The sequence below is a fragment of the Nelusetta ayraudi genome, unplaced genomic scaffold (assembly GCF_046127955.1).
Source record: "Nelusetta ayraudi isolate G7.1 ecotype Tasmania unplaced genomic scaffold, CSIRO-AGI_Nayr_v1 ptg000056l, whole genome shotgun sequence".
NCBI classification, from domain to species: domain Eukaryota; kingdom Metazoa; phylum Chordata; class Actinopteri; order Tetraodontiformes; family Monacanthidae; genus Nelusetta; species Nelusetta ayraudi.
The window spans coordinates 2,180,763-2,204,886 of NW_027466106.1; the positions used below are offsets into that span (position 1 = coordinate 2,180,763).

At 46.4% G+C, this 24,124-nt stretch overlaps 1 protein-coding gene across 1 annotated transcript; it reads left to right on the forward strand.

Moving 5' to 3' along the window:
* Positions 1-60: 60 nt before the first annotated feature.
* pgbd5 (piggyBac transposable element derived 5) lies at positions 61-21,954 on the forward strand. The gene is made up of 7 exons (XM_076038368.1): positions 61-1,018; positions 6,616-7,046; positions 9,827-9,961; positions 12,254-12,434; positions 13,944-14,141; positions 17,179-17,284; positions 17,992-21,954. The coding sequence occupies exons 1-7, from the start codon at positions 598-600 to the stop codon at positions 18,185-18,187; spliced, it is 1,668 nt and encodes a 555-aa protein (XP_075894483.1). The 5' UTR covers positions 61-597; the 3' UTR covers positions 18,188-21,954.
* The last annotated feature ends 2,170 nt before the right edge of the window (positions 21,955-24,124 follow it).

Below are 24,124 nucleotides of genomic sequence, written 5' to 3' on the forward strand. Positions count from 1 at the left end.
TATTTATTTATTTTTTCATTCATCTTTATTCAACATCCCATTTGAACGTGTCTCCGCTACATCTCTCTTTTTGATCTATTTTCTGACTTCTAATTATAACCTCCCAATTTATTTCCCCAATGCTGGGGCTCCGGGCAGCCTCTCCTCTTTCCGAGTCGAGATGTGAAAAGGCATCTTATTGGATGACACGGCGGGATTGGTGGAGTCAGGTGATGCAGCCGCAGCCACTACTCTATTCTCCCTGCTCGTGTCGACAGAATCACTGGTCTCCCAACCCGGATGCTGTGTCGCCAACACTGTGGACATTTAAAGCCCTGGGCTCGGCTTCTGAGCGGGCGGAAATATCCCCGGTGGTACCCTTGAGGCGGAGCCGCTCTTGCCCCAGCATCCCCCGCGGTCTCTTGCCCCCTTTACCCCCAGGCGATCCGCGTCCTCTCCTGCAGGGGCAGAGGATGCGCAAGGGGAGGTGGGAGGATCGCCACACGCAAATCGTGACTACTTGCACGCCGCGCGGCCGTAGTGAAAGGTTTTGAGGAGAGAGGCGAGGCGGTGAGGTGAGGTGGGGGGAATCAGAGCAGAGCATCCCTGCAGCGAGAGATGGCGGAGTGCGGGCGGAAGGCGCTGTCTCTCTTGGAAGCGGCCCGCTCCCGCTACGAGAGTCTGCAGATCTCCGACGACGTGTTCGGCGAGTCCGGCGACGACAGCAGCGACAATCCCTTCTACAGCACCTCCGGAGACTCCGACTCCGACAACTACATAGCCGAGGTCGGCGAGGAGGAGCAGCAGCAGGAGCAGCAGCAGCCGAGGCAGCAGCAGCAGCAGCAGCAGCAGCAGCACCATCACCACCACCACCACAACCCAAAACGGGCCGATAAGGAGTCGAGCGGGCACAACTGGGGTGCAGGTGGCGGCACCGGAGTGGGTCCGCCGGGCTCCCTGTCCCGCAGCCAGGCTGAGGAGGAGGGCTGGACGGAGACCTTGCAAGATGTCACCGTTCCGCCGTACAAAGAGACATACGGTGAGACGCGTCACGGTGAATAAGGTCACCGGCGCCACGGGGTGTCAGGGGCTGCTGGTAGTAGTAGTACGCATGGGGGAACACGATCCAGGGCCACTACAGGCCTGCTTTGCACTCCTAAAATGTGTTGTGTCCGTAATTTAGTGATAGAGTAATAGAGCCGCGTTTCATAATCATTCTCCCTGAATGATTATTTCATCCTCTGCTGCGACGGAGGCACCGCAAGAAAATTTCTGGGCAAAGAAATTTCTGGGGTAAAGCGGAGGCTTGTTTCGTGTCCGTCCGCGCTTGAGAGAAGTGAAGAGAAGAGAACAGAGGAGGCATGACACTGCATCCTCAATGCCTGCCTGAAGTCTGTGGCATTGGCCCAGTTTTTTTCCCTTTGCATTTCTTGGTATTGTGTTACAGTGTTTGTGTGTGTTTCATTTGTCATGATGTTGCAGGGACACACGGCAGCAACATGTGTTATGTAAATCCTTGATATCATGCACCTTTGTGCACGCGTCCACCCTTGTCCAAACAGGAGCGTAGGGAAAACGGGTGTGAGTGTGTGTGTGTGTGTGTGTGTGTGTGTGTGTGTGTGTGTGTGTGTGTGTGTGTGTATTGCACATGTCCTCTTCTTGAACGCGCATGCAAGAATCGTGACAGTTTTATGGCACCGCACACCCACATCGCTCGGCGTGTCCGTCTAGCCGTCTATTGCCGCCATCTGTCCTTGTGACGAATGGCCCAGCAGCAAGACCTCACGCAGAGCTCTCAGGTTCTCCACAAAGCACAGTGTGCAGTGCCCATGACAGGGTTTTTTTTTTTTTGTTCTCCTTTTGGTGCAAACATCTCCTCCATGAGGCAGGTCACATTTCTCGTCCACCTCGCTGCAAAAAAAAAAACTTTGAGTGTTTTTATCAAGGAGCATAATTGCATATCAAACTCGGTATAACATCTTCATGAACTGAGTTGTTCGAGTGTCATTGTTCAAAGTTAAAGGAAACCCCTAGAAAAACGATCAACTTATTTTCAATTGTTCAACCGAGGTTTGTTTCGCAAACTGGCACTGAAATTTCAGGAGAGAATCCAAGAGGACTGACAAGCAAGTTCTACATTTGTTGTGTTGAACGGTGAGGTGGCCAAATTAAAGGTGTTTCTATTTATAAAGGTGTTTCTCAGCAGGAAAGAGCCGCTTGCAGGAAACAAAACGAAAAAAAAAAAAAAAAACAGCTCTGTTTACTTCTGTCCATCCGGCAGATTTGATCTCCCCTAAATTTTCGGCAGACATTAGTAATCCTGCTTTGCGAGATGGCACAGATATGCTATATTAGGGTGGAGCGTCCACTCATCCCAAATAATCCGACGCTGGAACGGCCGAGCTAAGCCGTGCAAATTGGAGGTTGTGTGGTTTGAGACGGGCGACCGGATGCTCTGCGCTGCCAGGCGCATCCTGCTCTGTCCTGCTCTATTTGATTGTCTCCGCCGTGGCAGCAGGTATAAATGTATATGGCTTTGTGTATGGACTGAAGGTGGTTTGAGGAGGTAGTTATTAGCTGTTTGCACAAGCACAGGTGGTGTGGGTGCGGTCCTGCCCCTGGGGTTGAAACCATAAAACCATCTGGACGAATGCAAAACTCTCATTGGCTGAAAACACAGACCACAAGTGGCTTGCAAATGGCTGGATTTAATCAGCGTAAAGGTGCACAGTGGCTGCCTCCTGAGCCCCATGTATTGTGTTAAATGAATTTTCTATCAATATTATCTGCTTCTAGTCTCAATATGAACTTCCCATATACGGGAATAAAGTCCATCCCTCTCTTATTTTGCTGCTATTGTTTTTTTAAGTGGGCGCTACCACACACAGTACTGGGAACTGGGCTCTTTGTGACGTCACAAGGGGCAATGTCACCACAGTGATACCTTTGTCTGGTGTGTTGGTTCTGCACTCTGAGACCGCCCATGATTTTGTTCCCTCACAAACATACGGAATGTACGGAATGTCCAACAAAGCAGTTTTAGCAACAGAAACCAGGTGGAGGGCTGCGAACAGAGGGCTAAATATGCTGTTTTCTGTATTTGTTGGATTTTTTTTTTTCTATTGAGCAAGGCTCCATAGGGGTTTGGGATGGAAAGTGTAGATCTGGAAATGGATGATATGTGACCTTTCAAGTTAGATTTCCTTTTGTGCCTGACCTGCCCTTTGGATGATCTCATAGTTATTATATTTTCATCATGCACTCTCAGAAGTCCTGTGTCCGCCCCTGCCCACCTGGCTCTCAGTCTTACTGTCCCCGAGTGACAGTGCTGACACAGTGTCCATGGGACAGCTCCGCTCTTCAGACATCGCGCCCCATACATAAATCATCGTCTGTCCTCATTTAGCATCTCGCTCAGCCTTCCCAGAGTTTCAGAGTTGAAACTTAGCAACTTGCAGAAGTTAGGAGCCAGTTTTCAACACGTGGTTCAGGCTTCAGGCCGGGGTCATAGGTGACGTATTGCGTTCATCTCGGCATTAGAGTCTGAGTGTCGGGGCCTCAGCATCACGCCGCGGATCATGAGGCGCACGTCCACATCTCAGATTATATAACAACCTCAGTGTGTTGCTGAAAGGGAATTAAAAAGCTATGTATTTGTTCACTTTGCTGAGTGCGTCTGATAGAGCGTCGCTGCCCCTCACACATCTGCTGTCAGCTTTGCCCTCACGTTGGACATACGAATCGCGGAGGGTTTTGTCTAAACTGCAGTTGCATAATGGTCTTATTGAAGCATTCATACTTGAGAGGCCCACAGACTCTTTTCACACAGGATATTTTCTGAAAACACTTAATCATGACACATAAAGAGAGAATGAATGGTGGATCTTTATATTTAGTTTACCAACTTGTGCTTTACACTGATTTTACTGAAATTAAAAAACAAAGAAGGCGGAGAGACAATCAAACATTACCGCATAGAAGCCCAAAAAAGACTGCACTTTTCAATATAGAATTAAATCAAGCTCAGTCCTGAAGACTGAGTATTTGGGAAATAGCTCAACACTCCGGTACCTCATGCTTTTTTTTTTTTTCTAATGTAATTCTCTGCAGGACACTGAATGTGTTTCAGCTGCGCGGAGGGTTTTAACCCAGCCAGCTACACGATAATCTCTCATTTCCAAATCCGTTGCTATAAAAGCTGCAGCTGGCAGATGTTTCTTTGCCATGAAGAAGAAATAAAAATCAAGAATTATAAGGGATCAGTCCATATCTGCACTGCAGTCGAGTGATAAATATTGTGTGTTATGAAAGAATGACCCTGAAATCATCTCTCTTCTGTGAATGGGACTGAAGTTCAGCTGGCATGGCAACTATAAAGAATTTCACAGTTACTGAAGGACACACATGCAGTTCCATTATTCAAAATATGACGAGTTCATCTGCAGGTCATGTTTTTGGCTTCATTCCCGGATGTGCTGAGGTGAGTCATTTTGCCTCACTGGAATTTCAGTGTCTGATTATTATAATTATTTATTTTATTTTTATTTGCTTAAACCGAGCTGGCCCTGTGCAAAGTCACGCCGTATTTTCAGCTTTCACGTCTAATGGAATGCAAATGAGTGCATTTCAAGCTGTATGATGGTTTCTCTGGCTGTCTTGGCTACTGTAGCTCAGCTTCCATCATATTATCTCCTCTTGGCACAAAATCCAAAGTTGACCCCCCCGCCCCCACCACCACCACTTCTCCGTTGAAGCCAATTGCTTAAGACGTTTCAAAAGGGGGGCCAGGGGATCAGACTGAAAGGCTTGTTTTACGTCGTACAGAGATAATAAGATTGCGCCGTTCCATTGAGCCCGAGGTCGTTCTGCTCAATGTTCACGTCCCCCCTCCCCCTTTTTAAGAAAAACTATAATTTACTGGCACAAGCACGACGAGGAAATGCTGCTCTGAGATCCAACTGCAGGAAGCAACAACAGTACCAAGAGAAAAGGGAGGTAGATGGCATTTTCCTCCAACACAGCAGAAAGCACAACACGTGGAATACAATAAAGCATAATTGAATACAATAGAATTGTGCTTTATTACTACCCAAGGGGGGAATTCTAGTCACAATAGGTTGCAGCGGTGGCCGCAGGTGCTTTGGACTGAAACTTTGGACTGAAAGTCATGTGGACCATGCAGACCATGCAACAAAGTTTCAGTTGTGAGTGCAATGTTGAAACGTGTGTTTTGTGTACTTTTCTTGTATCACGATGTGACAATTTATGCCACTTTCCTCCTGTCGTTCCAGCACACAAGAATCATCCAAATTCTTTTGTTTGACACCTTAGAAACCAACCAAATACTGTTTTGTTTTTGTTGTTCTTGAATCAAACACACCTCTATAATCCATGTGTATTAACGGATCCTATCTAGTTCAGAAAGGATCCGTCGATGTTGGCGGATGTGGGGAGATATGCAGCCAGGTCGGTCTGGACGTTGCCGAGCTGTTAGTCATGTCAGGAGGTTTTTTTTTGCAGCGTAGCAGAACCGTCGGCCAGCTGGAGGACTTTGAGTCTTTGACGTCATCTTGTGCAACCACTGTTGAGGCAGAGGGTTTGTGCTGTGTTGCTGGATAACTTTGCATCGTGATAAGGTCTTTTTGACGGTCCTCAGTTTAAGTTCCTCTAATAAGAAAAAATCAATAAATCGGAACGGATGTGAATCTAGTGGTTCGGCTTGAGGTTTAAGTGACGCCGTCTGGGCCTCAAAGGGCAAGCAGGTTGTCAGGAAAACCACAGGTGGTTGCCAAGTCAGTTGGTCTGTCGACCCCATCTATTGTCAGCTAAAGCTGACAGCAGGACATCCTTTCATCCGCCGCTCGGATCAGGACCCAGATACGAGTCAAGTGCGGAAACGGCGAGACCTTTTGACGAGCTTGTGAAATGCGGAAAGGCCGTGACGGGAACGACATTGAGCGCCGCCTGAGGTTGGCGAGATCACGCCGGAGAGCGGCTACGTGTGACTCCCGGGAAAGATGGAAGTGACGATGACGTGAATCATGCATGCGTGTTTTCTGCGAGCCGTCTCGGACGGACCCTTCCCCTCCGATCGTTCTGTTCCTCTGCGACCACGTCGGAGTTTATGTAACCAGGAGAACTGTTAAAATTCTTCCTGCAGAGCCGTGCCAGCGACAGCTTTCAAAAGAATTCATCTTGTTTTTGCAGAGTGAAAAGAAGAGCAGCAGAGCTTTCTTTGGCCAAAGTGAATCTATTTGAAACGTCAGTGTTTGAAAATTAGAATTAAAGGTCCAGTGTGTCATATTTACGATTCTTATATTGGTAAAAAAAAAAATAATAATAATAATAATAATATACTGCCCACAAATATATAGTATATGTTTTGTAATGACTGAGTCTTGATTCTTCAAATACACCAACGAAGGAGAAGACGGATGTGGAATCCAGATTTGGCTGTGCAGGCCACCGTAGCTCACTGGCAAGCTCAGGAGGGGGGTGGAGAGTGAAAGACGCTTAACCTTTAAGTTACCATTAGAGCTGCGAGGAAGCCCAGTTGGGACTTTTGTCTTCCTGTCTGTGCCATCCAATGTAATTTCTCAACCTTTTTTTTTATTATCACTTCCTGTCCTGATTCAGGCCCGGCTCAGAAAATGCCTGCCAGCGCCACCGCCTTGGACTTCTTCCAGCTCTTTGTGCCGGACAATTGCATCCAGAACATGGTCGTCCAGACCAACATGTACGCCAAGAAGTTCCAGGAGCGCTTCGGCTCGGACGAGGGCTGGCGCCCCGTGACGGCGCAGGAGATGAAGGCCTTCCTGGGCTTCGTCATCTCCACCAGCGTTCACCGCTGCGAGTCGGTGCTCAGCATCTGGAGCTCGGGCTTCTTCAGCAACCGAAGCATCGCCCTGAAGATGAGCCAGTCGCGCTTCGAGAAGATCCTCAAGTACTTCCACATTGTGGCTTTCCGGCCGTCACAGGGCAGCAACCAGGGCCTGTACAAGATCCAGCCGTTCCTGGACTCGCTGCAGCAGTCGTTTGGCTGCACCTTCAGACCCTCACAAACTCAGGTGGGTGGCCCTCAACTCCAGACCCTGGAAAACATTTTTCTTCTTCTTCTTCTTCTTCTTCTTCTTCTTCTTCTTCTTCTTCTTCTTCTTCTTTGAAAAACAACACCGTCAGTGAAATTTACTTGTGAAAAGCTGTAAAATGTTCTCCGCCACCGCCAGCGGATTCGTCAAAAATTAACGCACATACACAACATGTTGCTGGCGATTTTTATGAAAGTAAAAAAAAAATGATAACCCAGGAAAACCAGTTGTCTTAGGCAGCTCAAATCAAAATGTTACCTGCCTTCATTTACTAATACCCAAAGAAAGCCATGCTAGCTGTGAGTCTCGGTAGCTCTCAGAGGTAGACAGCTGATAGATGTTTGACCGAGTTTTTTATTCGGGTAAAATAAAATCTAGCTCGACGAAAATTTCCGTATACCATTTTTGTAGGTCACTAGCACGTAGTGTTCACTGCTCACGCACGAGAGTAGATTCGCTGTTGTAAATGTGGACTACAACAGTAAAACCGCCGGTAATACGTTTTGTATGTTTGTGAATTTCTGCAAATCCGCTGACGGTGGTAAAGCACATTTGCAGCTGTTTGGTGAGCTAATGCATTAAATTGAGGACCAGCACGTACATGACACCGGTGTTGTACCGCACTCCAGTTCCTCTTCGCCCTCATTTTCCTCGCATGTCTCTGTCGCTTCCGCCATGACTGTGTCCCTCTCACTCTTTCCACATGGTTTGCGAACTCAACCAAAAGCAGTTACTTGGAGACAGGCAATCAACCTGATTAACCAAATTTCTTTACATCCAGCGCATGGATGAACGCACTATTTATCGCAGTGTTTATAATATGTTTACCGCACATGTTGATATCGTGATATCGATAAATTTACGATATATTGTGCAGCCCTAGTATGGAGGTGCAAGGAGGACAAAATGAATAGAATTCAAAGAAGCTCTCAATTGATTGGTGCCCTGACCTTTGATTGATTGATTGATTGATTGATTGATTTAGTTTCAACACAACAATCATTACCACATAGCATTGCAATAGATGTTACTATCAGTGCTGGGGAGTGTGCGGTTAGTCACGTCTTGCCAGCAGCTTTCCTCCTTCACTTCCTGGTCCCACTGGAATCCAGAGTCTTGTTGATCTGCTGCACTTTTGCTAGACGACCCTATTAGATTCTGTCTCTACCTCCTGTTGGACCTGGAAAAACTGGCCAATTGGCTTTTAAATGTGTGTGTGTGTGTGTGTGTGTGTGTGTGTGTGTGTGTGTGTGTGTGTGTGTGTGTGTGTGCGTGTGTGTGTGTGTCTCGGCATGCTCGTCATCTCGTCATTAGCCACAGGACACGTGTGTATCTAGGCCACTTTGTTGCATCTGTTAGTTTCCTGAGCCACAGGGCAAAGCTGGGCCCTAAAATACAGAGAAATGTGCAGACTGTCCCTTTAAATGGCTGAGCCACAAGGGAAAGGAAGATTGAGTGTTTGAGTTTAGACTTTTTTGTTTAGAATTTTTTTTGTGCGTTATTTCATTTCATTTGACATAAATACAAGATTTCGTTTTTTTTTTTTGTTGTGAAAGGAAAATGTATGTAAACACATACATTTCACTTTCTGGTCTGTCCTCAAAGAAATAAAGCTGAAAACCCCAAACATTTGCCTAGGAAAATCTCTTGTAATGATCTTTGTGCTTTATGTCATCTTTAGTCAGTAAAATGTGTCCATGGATTGATTCTCGAAAACATCCTCATGTCCAGTTATGGATGAGTAAAGTGGCAGCTGAAGGTACCTGCTTCCGGACGAGAACCAGCTGTGGTTCGGATGGAAAGCTTGGAGAGTTTCTCGGCCCTCTCAGTCTTCTCTCATTTGACTAGGAAATGATTCTCAGCTTTAGTCAAATCATGACGATGAAGGAGGGGGAGGAGGAGGAGGAGGGAATCACCACCAGAGGTTTACAATGCAAATATTTTCCCTTTGGTTGAAAGGATCAGTGGGAAATCCTTGCCCAGATTGTGTTTGATGTCCCAAAAAAGATGTTGAACATTTTGATGAGCTCCACCATTCGGCTGTTTGTCTTATTTGCTTGCATGAGTCTTTGAAGACCAACCATCCACCATCAGAAAAGACTTTTCTATTCTCGTGTGTTTAGTTTGGTTGATGAAGATCATGTCAAACTGCTAAACTGTGTGTTTCTGCACTTCAGTCTATGTTTTCAATGAGTTTGCACGAGAAATTGCAAATACCAGCGGCACTGGAACAACTTGGTTCCCTTTTAGTACAAACCAGGAAATTATTTTTGCACTTGTTTTTGGGTCTTTTTTTTTCCCATTTCATGTATTATTCATGGTGCCTTTTCTAAAGTTAGACCAGCAAACTGAGGTCACACAGTGTTGCGTTGGCTTCTCCTCTACTTTGGCCTGTCAAAGAGGGAGAAATCCTGAAAGTGAAACACAAAGCAGGAAACAGTAGAAGAGAGAAGATTTTAGTCAATCAGCCGCACAGTTTCTCTGACAACACACGCAAGACGTGACTTTCTGATTGGCTGCTTCTCTCGCCGCGACCCTCGGCTGTGATGTCACACCAGACAAAGCCTCACTCCACAGGCTCACGCCAAAAAGCTTCCTTTCTTCCACTCCCAGCTGGTTAATCTTCAACAACACATCTTGTACTTGCGAGGCGGTTATGTAAAAACAACAATTTGAAGAAAAAAAAAAAAAAAAAAAAAAACTAAACAAAACTCCACAATCTTCACATTTGTGCAAACTTTTGCTCGCTTGCTTTCCAGGTTCTTCACGAGCCTCTGATCGACGAGGACCCCGTGTTCATCACCACCTGCACGGAACGAGAGCTGAGGAAGAGGAAGAAGAGGAAGTTCAGCCTCTGGGTTCGACAGTGCACCTCCACCGGATTCATCTGTCAGGTGGCGGCGCACAAACTGCTCGGCTTCACATGCAAAAAAAAAAACAAAAAAACAACACAACAGGCGGTGGGGGTCAAAAAGCCCTGCCGATGAAAAGTGTTACACATTTTCCACCGTCGAGCGCTGAAACCGCGTAGGATTTCTGGATCAGATGCGCGTCTCGAACAGCCTTCACCTCGCTCCGACTCCCCCCCCCCCCCCCTTCCCCCAACTCCCCTCCCACTCCTGCTCGCTTACATAACGGCGTCGCTTCAACTGGCATCCGCCGACTGTGGGAGGGCCGGCGGACCTGTTCGACTCGGCCGGCTGCGCTGACAGACTGACACAAACGAGCCTAAAAAAAAACACCGACTGCAAGATGCTGCGGTTTTAATTTTGAATTGCCGTATTCAAAAGCATTGATTCGGGCCGGGGGAGGGTCCTGCAGGTCCTCGCCACAAAAGAAGCAGTCTGTCATTGTCACATCAATTACATCTTCGAGTCCAAGTAACAACAGAACTGACAGGCAGACTGAGAATGTAGTTTTTAATGGAGCTGGACTATTGACTAGAAATCTACTTCCTGTTTGTGGTCTTTCTGCTAAGCTGCTAATCGGTGCCAAGTACTAAGCAAATCTTATTATCTCAAGAACTTAATACATAATACTGAGGAACTGTTTCACCGCGGCCGCCCACACACGCCGCGCTTGCACGTGCACGCACGCGAGCACACACCCGCCCACAAGTGTTTTTCATGCGCGTTAACATGTCTCGTGTCGCAGGGAGATTGTCAATGTTTCCTTTTTTAGGTGCCAGCACGGCATACAGTTCATTTGTTTAGGCCGAGCGATCGGGGGACTCTCGAGGGGTTTTGTCGCGTTATTACATCTGTGCGAAGGGGGAGCCAGGAAAAGAGGTGCTCAATGAGCTCTCGCGTCAGGCAAAGTTTGGATAAAAACACAGCAAACTTGCCGTGATATTATAGTCATGGGGCAGGACAGAATTTAAAAAAAAAATTGATGTTGTTAAAATTGCTGAGTAGTTGCCCGGAATTGGACGGCTGAAGATGGCAAAGCGTTGGGAGAAAAAAGAAGAAGAAGAAGAAAATAGCCAGAGAAAAAAGACACAATGGGTGACAGAACATTTATCACAGTGTCAAGTGGAGCTTTTTTTGCACAAAACGAGTCGCACTTAAGACGCATCACAGCGCCCCCGCCCCCATCATTTCAAGCCATATCCCATTAGGCCGCAAACTTAACAAATACGCGTTATCACTCATAGCGACGGTGGCGATTTGCCAGTCACTCGCTCTTTACTCGCCCGCTTGCACATGGATGTGTGTCTGCACTGACATCTTCTCCCTCTAAATGAATTGTGTCTAGGGAGGGAGGTTGTGGGGGGGGGCAGAATGAGTTAATGGAGTGAATCAATGAGATTCCATTAGCCGGCGGACCACACACACACACACACACACACAGACGAGGACTGACCACTTAGTGTAATAGCTGCAGGCCTGGTGCAGCCGCAAGCTAATCAAGCTAATGCTGCTCAGCCCATGGACAAAACAAGAGAAATGTAAGGGAAAGTCGGAGAGCGAAGCCTCGTACATTCTGACATCTGATTATGGATTCATTTTATTCCCTCTTTGGACGACGAGTTTCTGCTTCGTTGTGTCTTTTTTCATTTCTCTGTCTGTCTTCAAGGACGTCATGTTGCAGCGCGTTCATCTGAGACACATAGTTTAGCGCCTCACGGAAGACTTTTATGACAGTCTGTCATAAAAGTCTTCGTATAATTTTTGTTGCCTAAATTGAGCATGTTTTAATTTCCTTGACTGAGCATTTTTAAATTCTTTGTTTTTTTTTAGAAGAAAAAAAAAAACATTTTCATCTCTCTACTTCATTCTTTTCACTTTTTTCACACTCTTTTTGAACATTTTATTCCATCCGCAAAGATCGGCAGTCAGGCAGGAGAACTATGATACCACAGTGGCAACACAAAGTCTTCCACAAGCCCCTTAAGACGCCTCAAACGTCCTTGAAAACCCCACGTGAATTAGTGTATTACTGCAGGTCTAAGGGGGAATTTGGATTTGAACGAAATTTTAGCACCACATGGGTATAAAAGCTGAGCTCCAGGGTAGCCCCCTACCTTGAAAAATAGCTAAAGACTTTGCCATCACAGGAGAGCTGGAGGATGCTGAAAGTCTGGACTTTGCTGCTAAATAGATAGATAGATAGATAGATAGATAGATAGATAGATAGATTTTTGCCTGCAGTGTGTCACACGCGTGCATCTGTGTCCCTCCGAGCAGATCTCGGTGCACCTGAAGGAGGGTCAGGGTGCCGACGGTCTGGCCGCCCTGAAGAACAAACCGCAGCTCCACAGCCTGGTGGCCAAGCAGCTGTGCCAGAACATCTCCGGCAAGAACACCATCATCTTCACGGGGCCGTCCATCACCAGCCTCAGCCTCTTCTCCGAGTTCAGCAAACAGGGTAGGCTGGGGAGAAAAATAACGCTGCTGCCAAAAAAAAAAAAAAAGCAAGTCTTTTTTTTTTTTTTTTTGTACTTCCACAGCCTCCCCGTCCATCTTCTCCCGTCCTCATTTTCCTCTTTGATGCAGAGATTGGGATCTCTTCTTATAATCTCTTCTTCCAATTTTTACATTTTTCAAATTTTTTTTTTTCCTTATCACAGCACCGTGGGCTAAAATGAGAAAAAAGAAGATTGTGTGCGTGTGCGTGTGTGTGTGTGTGTGTGTGTGTGTGTGTGTGTGTGTGTGTGTGTGCGCGTGTGTGCGCATGTGTGTGCGCCACACTGACAGGATGGGGCTGCACAGAAGTTTTAGAGAGGCTCCAGCAGGGAGCGCTCAGCTCAGAATGTCAATAGCTGAAGTGGACACTTAAGTGAAGCACCATTTGACATCTAACAAGCTGAAATTCAAACTGATTTTTAAGAGCTCATGGTGAATTTGTTTTTTTTTGTTTTGTTTTTTTGAAATTCACATTTCATTGTCAAAGCTTAATGGTGACACAGGCTGCTGTTACGAACTAAACACACTGCTTTCAATGCTTCAGTGATAAGATGTTGAATTCCTGTCCTACATTGACGTGACCGAGATTCTTAAAGAAGACTTCAACTTCGACTTGAGCTATTGTTTTGGTAGAGTGCTTGTCTCTGCTTCTTGCATGTGTGATAATCAGCTAATTGTCTTCGCTGATTGTCATCAGCTCATGTTGAAAGGAAGAGACTTTCCTTATCATTACGAACTGAGGAGTGGCTCCTAAAACTTTGCAGGCGGAGCGGCTGTCGGGTCATTAGAGAAGCAAAAACTGTTTTGAAGACTTTCAATCAGTCTTTTTGTCTTCGCTAATTGGGCGACAAGCGATTCAGCCCGAAAACGAAAAAAAAACGAGGGGGAAAAAAAACACAGTTTAGAGTTTTGTGAAGGCATTGTCTGACATCTGGTTTATCATTCCAGATTATTTAACACAGTTAATTACCCTGCTACACACACACACACACACACACACACACACACACACACACACACACACACACACGGCCAAGATGGAGTGGAAAACGTTTTACGGAGTCGAAACTTTAAATCAGCTGCATTCAGCCACTTGATTGTTCCAGTGCAGCTCAAAGAGAGGAAGTGGATGAAAATAGAGAGAGAAAAGGATGAAACCGAAGTTAGAGGAGAAAATAAGATAGATACTGCTGAGTTTCATAAGCGTCTTATAACTGTTATTGTTTCTCATGGTGTGCAAGATGCCAGAAAGGGATTTTTTTTTCATGTGGTCAACCACAATAAAATATATAAAAAGTGATTTTCTTTTAAATTTAGATTTAGAAATGCCAATAAACTGCTAAAAAAAAAAAAAAGATTGCATCAAACAAACCATTATTTTTGTTTATTATTGTTTTTTTTCTGTTCAAACAAATCAACTTTTTTCCACCTTAGTTTGACGCTTGTCGTGTCCTTGCCCCCCTCTCACCAGACATCTACTGCTGCGGCCTGCTGAGCACCAGGAAGAGCGACTGCACGGGCCTGCCCCAGAGCATGCTGGTCTGCGGCTCCACGCCGGCGCAGCGCGGCCAGTGGCGGGTGATGATGAAGGGCAGCCTGTCGCTGATCAGCTGGTACAACAAGGGCCACTTCCGCTTCCTCACCAACAGCTACTCGCCGACAAAACAAGGTGAGCCTCGCTCAGGATGCGGCCAAAGCCACGATTTTTAAAGATTTGTCCACCCGAAAGCTCAAAATTCAGGCTCAGCTTTCACACTACACTGAAATCGCCATCCCATCAATGCAAATATCGGAAGGAAAAGGAACTTTTGAATATTTAAGACATTTTTTTTCTCCAGCGCTTCATTATTACGTGTTCGGGGAAAATCAATGAGTTGGTAATCCATGACAATCCATGAGCAGGAGGCTGCGGGATCATGAAATCCCCCTCCTGCTACAGAATAATCCACACTTGATGAAATCATTTTGTCAGGTTTTAAATTTAGATTTGCCAGAGAGAGAAACAAAAACATAAACGAAGGCTCAGATCAGTTAAGAAAAACATTAGTGGGGTTAGTTCAGTGGTTCTCAAACTTTCTCTGTCACGCCCCACCTTGGAGGAAGAAAAAATTTCAATCCCTCCCCCCCCAAATTTGGGGCTAGAAGCCCCAAATTTGAAGTGGCTGTGTCTTGAGGGATCCCGATGAACCTGCAAGTGGTCCCATGTCTCGAGGACAAACTTGACTTTTGACCCCATAGACTTGCATGGCATTAGGGTTAGCAATAAGGCTGGAATTAGGGTTAGGGTTAGGGTTACTGCTGGAATTAGGGTTAGGGTTTCGGGGTTCCTCATGGGCTAGAAGCCCCAAATTTGACGTGGCTGTGTCTTGAGGGATCCCGATGAACCTGCAAGTGGTCCCATGTCTCTAGGACAAAGTTGACTTTTGACCCCATTGACTTGCATGGCATTAGGGTTAGCGATAAGGCTGGAATTAGGGTTAGGGTTAGGGTTAGGGTTTCGGGGTTCCTCATGGGCTAGAAGCCCCAAATTTGACGTGGCTGTGTCTTGAGGGATCCCGATGAACCTGCAAGTAGTCCCATGTCTCTAGGACAAAGTTGACTTTTGACCCCATAGACTTGCATGGCATTAGGGTTAGCGATAAGGCTGGAATTAGGGTTAGGGTTAGGGTTAGGGTTACTGCTGGAATTAGGGTTAGGGTTTTGGGGTTCTTCATGGGCTAGAAGCCCCAAATTTGACGTGGCTGTGTCTTGAGGGATCCCGATGAACCTGCAAGTGGTCCCATGTCTCTAGGACAAAGTTGACTTTTGACCCCATAGACTTGCATGGCATTAGGGTTAGCAATAAGGCTGGAATTAGGGTTAGGGTTAGGGTTACTGCTGGAATTAGGGTTAGGGTTTCGGGGTTCCTCATGGGCTAGAAGCCCCAAATTTGACGTGGCTGTGTCTTGAGGGATCCCGATGAACCTGCAAGTGGTCCCATGTCTCTAGGACAAAGTTGACTTTTGACCCCATTGACTTGCATGGCATTAGGGTTAGCGATAAGGCTGGAATTAGGGTTAGGGTTAGGGTTAGGGTTTCGGGGTTCCTCATGGGCTAGAAGCCCCAAATTTGACGTGGCTGTGTCTTGAGGGATCCCGATGAACCTGCAAGTGGTCCCATGTCTCTAGGACAAAGTTGACTTTTGACCCCATTGACTTGCATGGCATTAGGGTTAGCGATAAGGCTGGAATTAGGGTTGGGGTTAGGGTTAGTGTTATTGCTGGAATTAGGGTTAGGGTTTCGGGGTTCCTCATGGGCTAGAAGCCCCAAATTTGACGTGGCTGTGTCTTGAGGGATCCCGATGAACCTGCAAGTGGTCCCATGTCTCTAGGACAAAGTTGACTTTTGACCCCATAGACTTGCATGGCATTAGGGTTAGCGATAAGGCTGGAATTAGGGTTAGGGTTAGGGTTACTGCTGGAATTAGGGTTAGGGTTTCGGGGTTCCTCATGGGCTAGAAGCCCCAAATTTGACGTGGCTGTGTCTTGAGGGATCCCGATGAACCTGCAAGTGGTCCCATGTCTCTAGGACAAAGTTGACTTTTGACCCCATAGACTTGCATGGCATTAGGGTTAGCGATAAGGCTGGAATTAGGGTTAGGGTTAGGGTTAGGGTTTCGGGGTTCCTCATGGGCTAGAAGCCCCAAATTTGACGTGGCTGTGTCTTGAGGGATCCCGATGAACCTGCAAGTGGTCCCATGTCTCTAGGACAAAGTTGACTTTTGACCCCATAGACTTGCATGGCATTAGGGTTAGCAATAAGGCTGGAATTAGGGTTAGGGTTAGGGTTACTGCTGGAATTAGGGTTAGGGTTTCGGGGTTCCTCATGGGCTAGAAGCCCCAAATTTGACGTGGCTGTGTCTTGAGGGATCCCGATGAACCTGCAAGTGGCCCCATGTCTCTAGGACAAAGTTGAATTTTCACCCCATAGACTTGCATGGCATTAGGGTTAGCGATTAGGCTGGAATTAGGGTTAGGGTTAGGGTTACTGCTGGAATTAGGGTTAGGGTTTCGGGGTTCCTCATGGGCTAAAAGCCCCAAATTTGACGTGGCTGTGTCTTGAGGGATCCCGATGAACCTGCAAGTGGCCCCATGTCTCTAGGACAAAGTTGACTTTTGACCCCATAGACTTGCATGGCATTAGGGTTAGCGATAAGGCTGGAATTAGGGTTAGGGTTACTGCTGGAAGTAGGGTTAGGGTTTCGGGGTTCCTCATGGGCTAGAAGCCCCAAATTTGACGTGGCTGTGTCTTGAGGGATCCCGATGAACCTGCAAGTAGTTCCATGTCTCTCGGACAAAGTTGACTTTTGACCCCATAGACTTGCATGGCATTAGGGTTAGCGATAAGGCTGGAATTAGGGTTAGGGTTAGGGTTAGGGTTACTGCTGGAATTAGGGTTAGGGTTTTGGGTTTCCTCATGGGCTAGAAGCCCCAAATTTGACGTGGCTGTGTCTTGAGGGATCCCGATGAACCTGCAAGTGGTCCCATGTCTCTAGGACAAAGTTGACTTTTGACCCCATAGACTTGCATGGCATTAGTTTGTGGATCTGCGCTAACATTTCCTAATGCAGCCATTGTTTTTTTGAAAGCCCTGCGCAGGTTTGCTAATTGGGATTCACTGACTTTGCTCCTTGTGTCTGTTTTAAATGTGTATGTGTTTTGCGGCAGGCATGATCATCAAGAGGAAAAGCGGCGAGATCCCATGTCCCCTGGCGGTCGAGGCCTTCGCGGCTCATCTCAGCTACATCTGCAAGTACGACGACAAGTACAGCAAGTAGGTGGCGCCGAGACCATCCTGGTCAAACTCCTGTCTGTTCCCACTGTAGTGTGTTTATTACATTTTATGCTTCAAGGTTCAAAGTAGCTTCAATGTCAATTAAAAAATATACAGAACATTGAAATTACGTTTCTTAACAGCCCTTGGTGCTATGGTAAAGGTAAAAATGTATATGGTGACATATATACATATATATACACATAAATAAATGTATCATCTTACTAGGTTTATATTGCATTGTGGATAAAACAGACAACGTATTTTTACACGTTTTTAGGCTCTCCTTTGACTTTGAACTTCCAAAATTTAAAGTCCAAGTTACACGCAAAAATGCAAACAGTGCATTTTGCTACACCTGGGAAGTTTTGGGGTTATGATATAAAATCCCGCTCGTGAAACGTCCCACCGCAGCCTAAAGCTCAGCGACAAACACATCCTGGAAATAAGGAAGCAAATTCTTTGTCTGCGCGTTCAAGTTTTCCTCTTCCTACTTGAAGCCGCCACAGCTACTTCCAATTAAGTTGAACGCAACGTTTTAATTAAAGGTTTCTCCGCGCTGAGCTCCGGCTCTTCAGGGACGTCCTGGCTGGACGAGGCAGCGGACCTCTTTTTTCTCCGCGACCTCGCCGCCACAGCGTCTAATTAAAAAAAGAGCAGCCCGGCAATAGCCTCGCGTGTGTGCGTGTGCTTGTTCCTCTTACCAGGTACTTCATCTTCCACAAGCCCAACAAGACCTGGCAGCAGGTGTTCTGGCTGAGCATCAGCATCGCCATCAACAACGCGTACATCCTGTACAAGATGTCCGACGCCTACGCCGTCAAACGCTACAGCCGAGCGCAGTTCGGAGAAAGACTCGTCCGGGAGCTGCTGGATTTAGACGACTGCTCCCCCACGCAGTGAGGAGGAGGACGAGGAGGATGAGGAGGAAGAGTGGTGGCAAAAACACACACATACTAACACACACACACACACACACACACACACACACACACACACACACACACACACACACACACATGCAATCCTTGCATACACACTCTTTATTACGGTTGTACAGGCTGTGTGTCTATGTGATGATAGCGGTGCCAAGCCTCCTGTAGTTGTTTATTTTTATTTATTTATTTTCCGTGATGCTGTAATTACTCTCTCTCTCACACACACTCTGTCTCTCACACACACACTATCACATGCAAACAACTGCACACCACTCAGTAGACACTAGGGGGCCAAAGGGGGTTGTGGAGGCGGTGCTGCAAACATTTCGGCCCCTTAAAAATTAGTAATAATTGAAAAAAAAAAAAAATAAGCAACAACACTGGGTTGATGTTGAGCTCCGGCTTTTGTCAAGGCCTCCCGCGTGGCTCCTCTGTGCCTCCCGGAGGCCTCCCCGAGCAGGACGGCAACGACGATGAAGACGACGACGACGCAATGCATGAAGAATGTGGATTTGTGATGTTCTGTGCGTTCAGTGTGATGTATAAAAAAAAACAAAAAAACAACGCAAACAAAGAAACAAAAACACGATTTCAGCTCCAGACGGGCTTTTGTAAGTTTGAGTTCCCGCAAAGTGGAAGTGCCGTGTTGCGCGTGCGTGAAGTCGAGCCCGAGGCGCCCAGAACTGTCAGGTGACACGAGGCCACGGCCAGCAGCGCAAGCGGCCACGTCAAACCCACTCAGGCGCGGTTGTCTTGTTGGCTCAGACCAACTGCAAAAAAAAAAATTGTTTTTCAGTTATATTTTTTCTTTCGAGCATGTTTAATGTGTGAAAACAAGGCAAGTAAAACAGGCATGTGAGGGACTCCTGTGCAATAACAGCCGAGCTGTTTTTCAAAGTCAAAATTAGATTTTTTTTTTTTTTTTGTCTGAGAATAAATCATTTGCAGCCAACATTTTAAAGCTGATCAACACCTCATCACCACCTTTTTCATTTTGTCACACGCGTCTGTCAAACAGTGTCCTAGCAGGCGGACCTTGCTGCTTGCCGTAGTCCGGGAAGTCACTCTTGAACTCAAAAGAGAGCAACTGTTGCTGCACGTTTTGCATATTGATTTTCATTTGTAAGTCAACCAAGCCTGAGTGGAGAGTTGATTGACGGCCACGCTGCTGATGCTGCTGCTGCTGCTGCTTGTCGCTGCCAGTCCACGGCCCTCCCTGCTTTGCTTTGTCAGGCTGTGTGTAAAAAAAAAAAAAAAAAGAAAACTGCGTCGCTGATGTCAAGTGAGAGTTTTTTTGCGCGTGTTGAAGCCTCGGTCAGCATGGTTTGATGTGTGAACACTGCGTCCCTGCACCCGGTCCCGCCGCCTGGTGGCAGGCATTTGGAAAGACTTGTGCACTTTTCTTCTCTTTTTTCTTTTCTTTTCTTTTCTTTTCTTTTCTTTTCAACCGCCTACTATCGGGCACTTCACTCACTTTCTTTAGATCATTCTAATAGCTCTATTCCCATTGATAGTTCTAAAATATCCAAATAATTTAGACAAAGTGTAAAAAGATGAGTTGTGTACATAGAGATGGAGAGAGAGAGAGAGAGAGATTAACTAGATGGATTTTATGGGGATAAAGCTCCTGAACGACCAAATCGGAAAAACATTTCCGCAGTAGGATTAGAGTAAGATGTTACGATGTTGTCTGTGTCTACATTGTTTACAAAATAATCATTCCGCCTCTGACACTCAAGATTGTGACTTTTATTTTGTAACCACTCCCCCCCCCCCACCCCTAACTAATCTCATCGTTGTGAAATGTTGCCTGTGAGACTGTTTACGTGGCATCGCTTTGATCAAACCTCGTGGTCGGAGGAGACACCGCTGAGGAAGAGATTGTTTTGAGAGCCCCGGTAGCCGTCAGTGTGCATGTCCTGTGCACGCGCGCGCGTGTGTTTGTCGGTGATTAAAGGAAAAGTCTGCTGTTCTTCAAAACAAAACAAAACAAAAAAGCTTCATACATAGCGTAACTTAATCGTCTCTGTTTATGCACACACTCAAGCACTCCCATGCACTCTTCTGTGTGCTGACATTCTTCCTCAGTCCACTAGAGGTCAGGAAAAATCAGATTTCAGACGATAGAAGTGGCTCCATCGTCAGTAGAATGATGTGACGCTGAACCTGCTGTTGTTTACTGCCTGGTTACATGATGTTATGAACCCCCCACGTGTGGGTTGTTTGGTTCGGTTGCTCGTCCTATTTTTATGGCCACCGTTGCACTTGGCTTGTTGCAAACTGTCAGCCGCAGCTTCATCGCGTCTTCTTTGCATCGCCCTCAAAGCCAAGTGGAGAATGGCTTTGTGCTGTAGCTCACTCAGAGGACGGAAAGAAAATATTAAAATATAAGCCAGGCTCGCTCGATTGTGTTTCATTTTGTCTTCAGTTTTCACTGGTTTGTGTCTTTCTTTTGTTCAGACAAGGGTGCAGTTTGTCCTACCTTGAGGTCAAGGTCAAGGTAGGATAAACAGAACCTGTGTCTGAACAAAAGAAAGACGCAAGCCTATTAGCCAGGCTGTTAAATTGTTACTAAATTGGAATATTGTAATTAACAGAGAGGAAATAGGGCCACTTTGGAGCAATCCATTATGTCGTCATGACAGTAATTTGATATATTTTGGCCCAAATTCTTTTTTAGACAAATCACAGTGTTACGAACTGCCTCAAAAAGCTCCCGAACGACCGCAGGGTTGCAGACGCAGAAAGCTGGCTTGCACAAGCCCAACACTGCCGCAGTATTTCCCCTTCATCTCCAGCGTCTTGAAGTCCATGCTGTCCCAGAGCGCAGACGGCCCCGAGGACAATTTATGACTGCCAATTTAATAACGTCCAACCCCTGAGAGATGCGCGAGAGAATGTATGTGTTTTCCATCCAGTCCGTCTCTCCGCCTGCCTTCCAGATGACAGATTTACACTTTCATCTCAAACAATTTGTCCCCGGAAGGAGCCAAACGCTGAAATGTTAATCTCTGTCAAGCGAAAAAACGATGATGTCCGAGCGTCGCCTCGGCCCGAAGAGGCTTTGCGGGGACTCTGCTGCCGCTGCCGCGACCGAGGCTCAGTGTCGCGCATGATAACGTCGTCGTTGCGGTGATTTGATGTGATTGGCCGCTGGGAACGAACGACGACCTCAGGGCTGCACCGCTGACACTTCACACACACACACACACAAACACACCCACACACTGAAACATCTGCTTAAATGGACTTCTACTATCAGGTGCTAACAAAATACTGTACAAGTAGGACAATAGTGGGAGCAGACTTGCTGCAGAGCTACCATGCAGGCTTATTCCCGTCGAGTTGTGCCAGTTAACAAACACGCGGAGGTCGTTAGACATATTCAGCACCGAGCACCAACTAACTAATACTGTGCAAGCTTGTATCGATGTCTCACTCGGTTGTGTGCACGAGCGCTCGCAGGATGTCCAGCACTCGGGGCTGATAAAGCGTTACTAATTTCCACATGCAGATCAGAGCAATGTGTGTGTACGTGCATGTGACGTTAGCGCTGGGTGAAAATGACCAAAAAAAAAAAAAGAAGAAAAAGAAATCTGTGTCGTGTTAAGTAGCAGGTGCTTGTTGGACCAAATAACCTTCTGAAATGTTAGTGTGCGCCGACGAGTTGTACAAGATTGTCTGTTGTGGGCTGTAAGTGTATCTTCATTAAAGACCACCCATGCGCGCGTGCGTGTGTGCGCGTGTGTATGTGTGCGTGTGTCCATTGAAGCATTATGGAAGTTTTTTGGAAATTGCAGAAGGGTCAAAGATGAAAAGTCATAAATGAAACCAGTTTTCTGTTCTTTAGTTTTCATCCTGAAATCCTGTGGGGGCAACCTTGCATGGGTCACTTTTCAAAATTAAAACAAAATCAAAACTCCTGATCTCTATAAAACTGCATATTTAGCCCTCTGTTTACAGCCTCCTGCAATAAAAGGCTCAATTTTGGCCCTCTTTTTCAGGAGGGAAAAAAAATCCACGTGGTCTTAGAGGGCGGAGTCCACACCTGGCAGGAGGGGTGGTCAACCAACCCGGCATTCAACCGACAGCACCCTTTGCGATGTCGCAAAGGGTGCCGTTTACATAAAAGTGGAGCGGGCAAAAGAAGTAACAAAGAGAACACTGGAGAAGTGAATTTTTGACCTTTAACTTCAAAAAAAAAATGTGCAAGACATAGTTGCAAAACGCCTGGGGCCTTTTAGAGTAAAAAAATGTTTGTTGTCCACATTGGCTTTGAGTGCCTGGAGAAATTGCTTTTAAAAAGGACATGAAACACCAAACACAGTTATCGTAATTTAAAGAAGAAGGTCTCCCACCTTGAAAAGATCAAATTTTAACACTGATGGCGAAAGGTATTTGAAAAAAAGCTGCGCTACTGCTGGTATTGATTGACCGTACAGAAAAGATTAACTCCACTCGACTTCAACATGTTTAATGTTACTTTTATGAAAATACAGTGTAATCCCAGTTGAATGATGTACTCATAAAGTAGGTCCCTCTCATGCTCGGCCAAGAAGTTTATACTAGCAGTCCTTTGGCAAGTAAAGTAAAGTCTGTGTCCTGGTTCTCATCCTCATGCCTCCCGCTCACAAAAAAAACAAAAAACATTTTGTAACGTTCTTCGTTAATTACTCACATTGTACATCAGATTCAAAACAAACCTGCCGTCAGAACTGAACCCTGCGTTCAGATTCCACCGTAAGGTTGCCCTCCAAACAAAACAACCCTTTTTTGTTTCCTCGCTCAGATGTGGTTTGTGGGTTTTGTTTTGGAGGTTCTCAGCACGCTGGAGACTGTTTCAGGTGAACCTGGCCGGGCCGGGCCGGGCCGGGCACCGAGCCTGTCTGGTGCCGTCCAAGCCTCTGTCTGTCAGTGCTGAGAGTTTTCCCTGCAAAGACTCAAAAGGAATCCCGAGCTGTGCGTCAGCGGGGCGGTTGCCGGCGCTACGACTTGTGTTTATCGCTTTGTCTTTAATTGTCTCCACCTCACCTGGTCTGAACTGGATTACGAAAGACTCGACTCTGTCAAATCTCACTCTTCCTGCCAAGGATCGATGTTGTTGTGAACTGCGTGTGAAACACTCTCTACTTTTCTGGGTATTTTCCCTTTTTCTCTTTTCTTTTTTTCTTTTTCTTTTTCGACGAGTTGTCAAGTCAACAACTGAACATGCTACAAATCAATAAATAAATGAATATAAACAGTGAGGTGTAGCCCTCGACTGTTCTTTTACCTCAGCTTCGGGCTATTCAGAGAGCGCAGATGTTTGATAAAAGGAGGATTCCTACGCGTTGACTTTGGATGGGAATCAGCAGGCGAGAGCTTCACTCCCAGTGATTGTGTGTCACTGCAGCGGTGAGCCACTCTCGACCAGCTCATGTATGACTAAAGCTCTTCATAACAACTAAAATAGATGGAGTGGAGAGAAGAGAACGAACCCTGGGAAAGAGGAAAAGGAAATGGCACGGAAATGATAACACTCGCCTCGGCGGCGGTGTCATAATCTCACACAATAATCTTAGCAGGTTACCGCAGCTGCAATTAAAAAGGTACAACAGGACGTTTCAAAGGAAGCGGCGGGTTTTATTCCAACTGTCTGTCTGTGCGGAGAATGCGACAGAACCTGACACGCGGCCCTGCGTACGAGGCCAGGAGGAAATTACAGAGCGAAATTTGATCACAAACCCTGCGAGACGAACAACTAAAAGAAAGTTGACACGGCAAAGCGGAGAAGTTACGGAATCTGACAAACTGGTCCCAGTGCGGCCCTGAGCGGGACATGAGCGGAGCCTGCGGAGCCTGCGGAGCATGACAAGGGCCGCTGGGATTCCATCCAGCTTGCTATCACAGTTGGGCTCAGTAG

Excerpts from the sequence above, each read along its gene's own strand:
- pgbd5 (XM_076038368.1), top strand. The coding sequence starts at position 598 with ATGGCGGAGTGCGGGCGGAAGGCGCTGTCTCTCTTGGAAGCGGCCCGC. Across the intron at positions 1,019-6,615 it reads GCCGTACAAAGAGACATACG|GCCCGGCTCAGAAAATGCCT; the intron begins GTGAGACGCGTC and ends GTCCTGATTCAG. Across the intron at positions 17,285-17,991 it reads TACGACGACAAGTACAGCAA|GTACTTCATCTTCCACAAGC; the intron begins GTAGGTGGCGCC and ends TCCTCTTACCAG.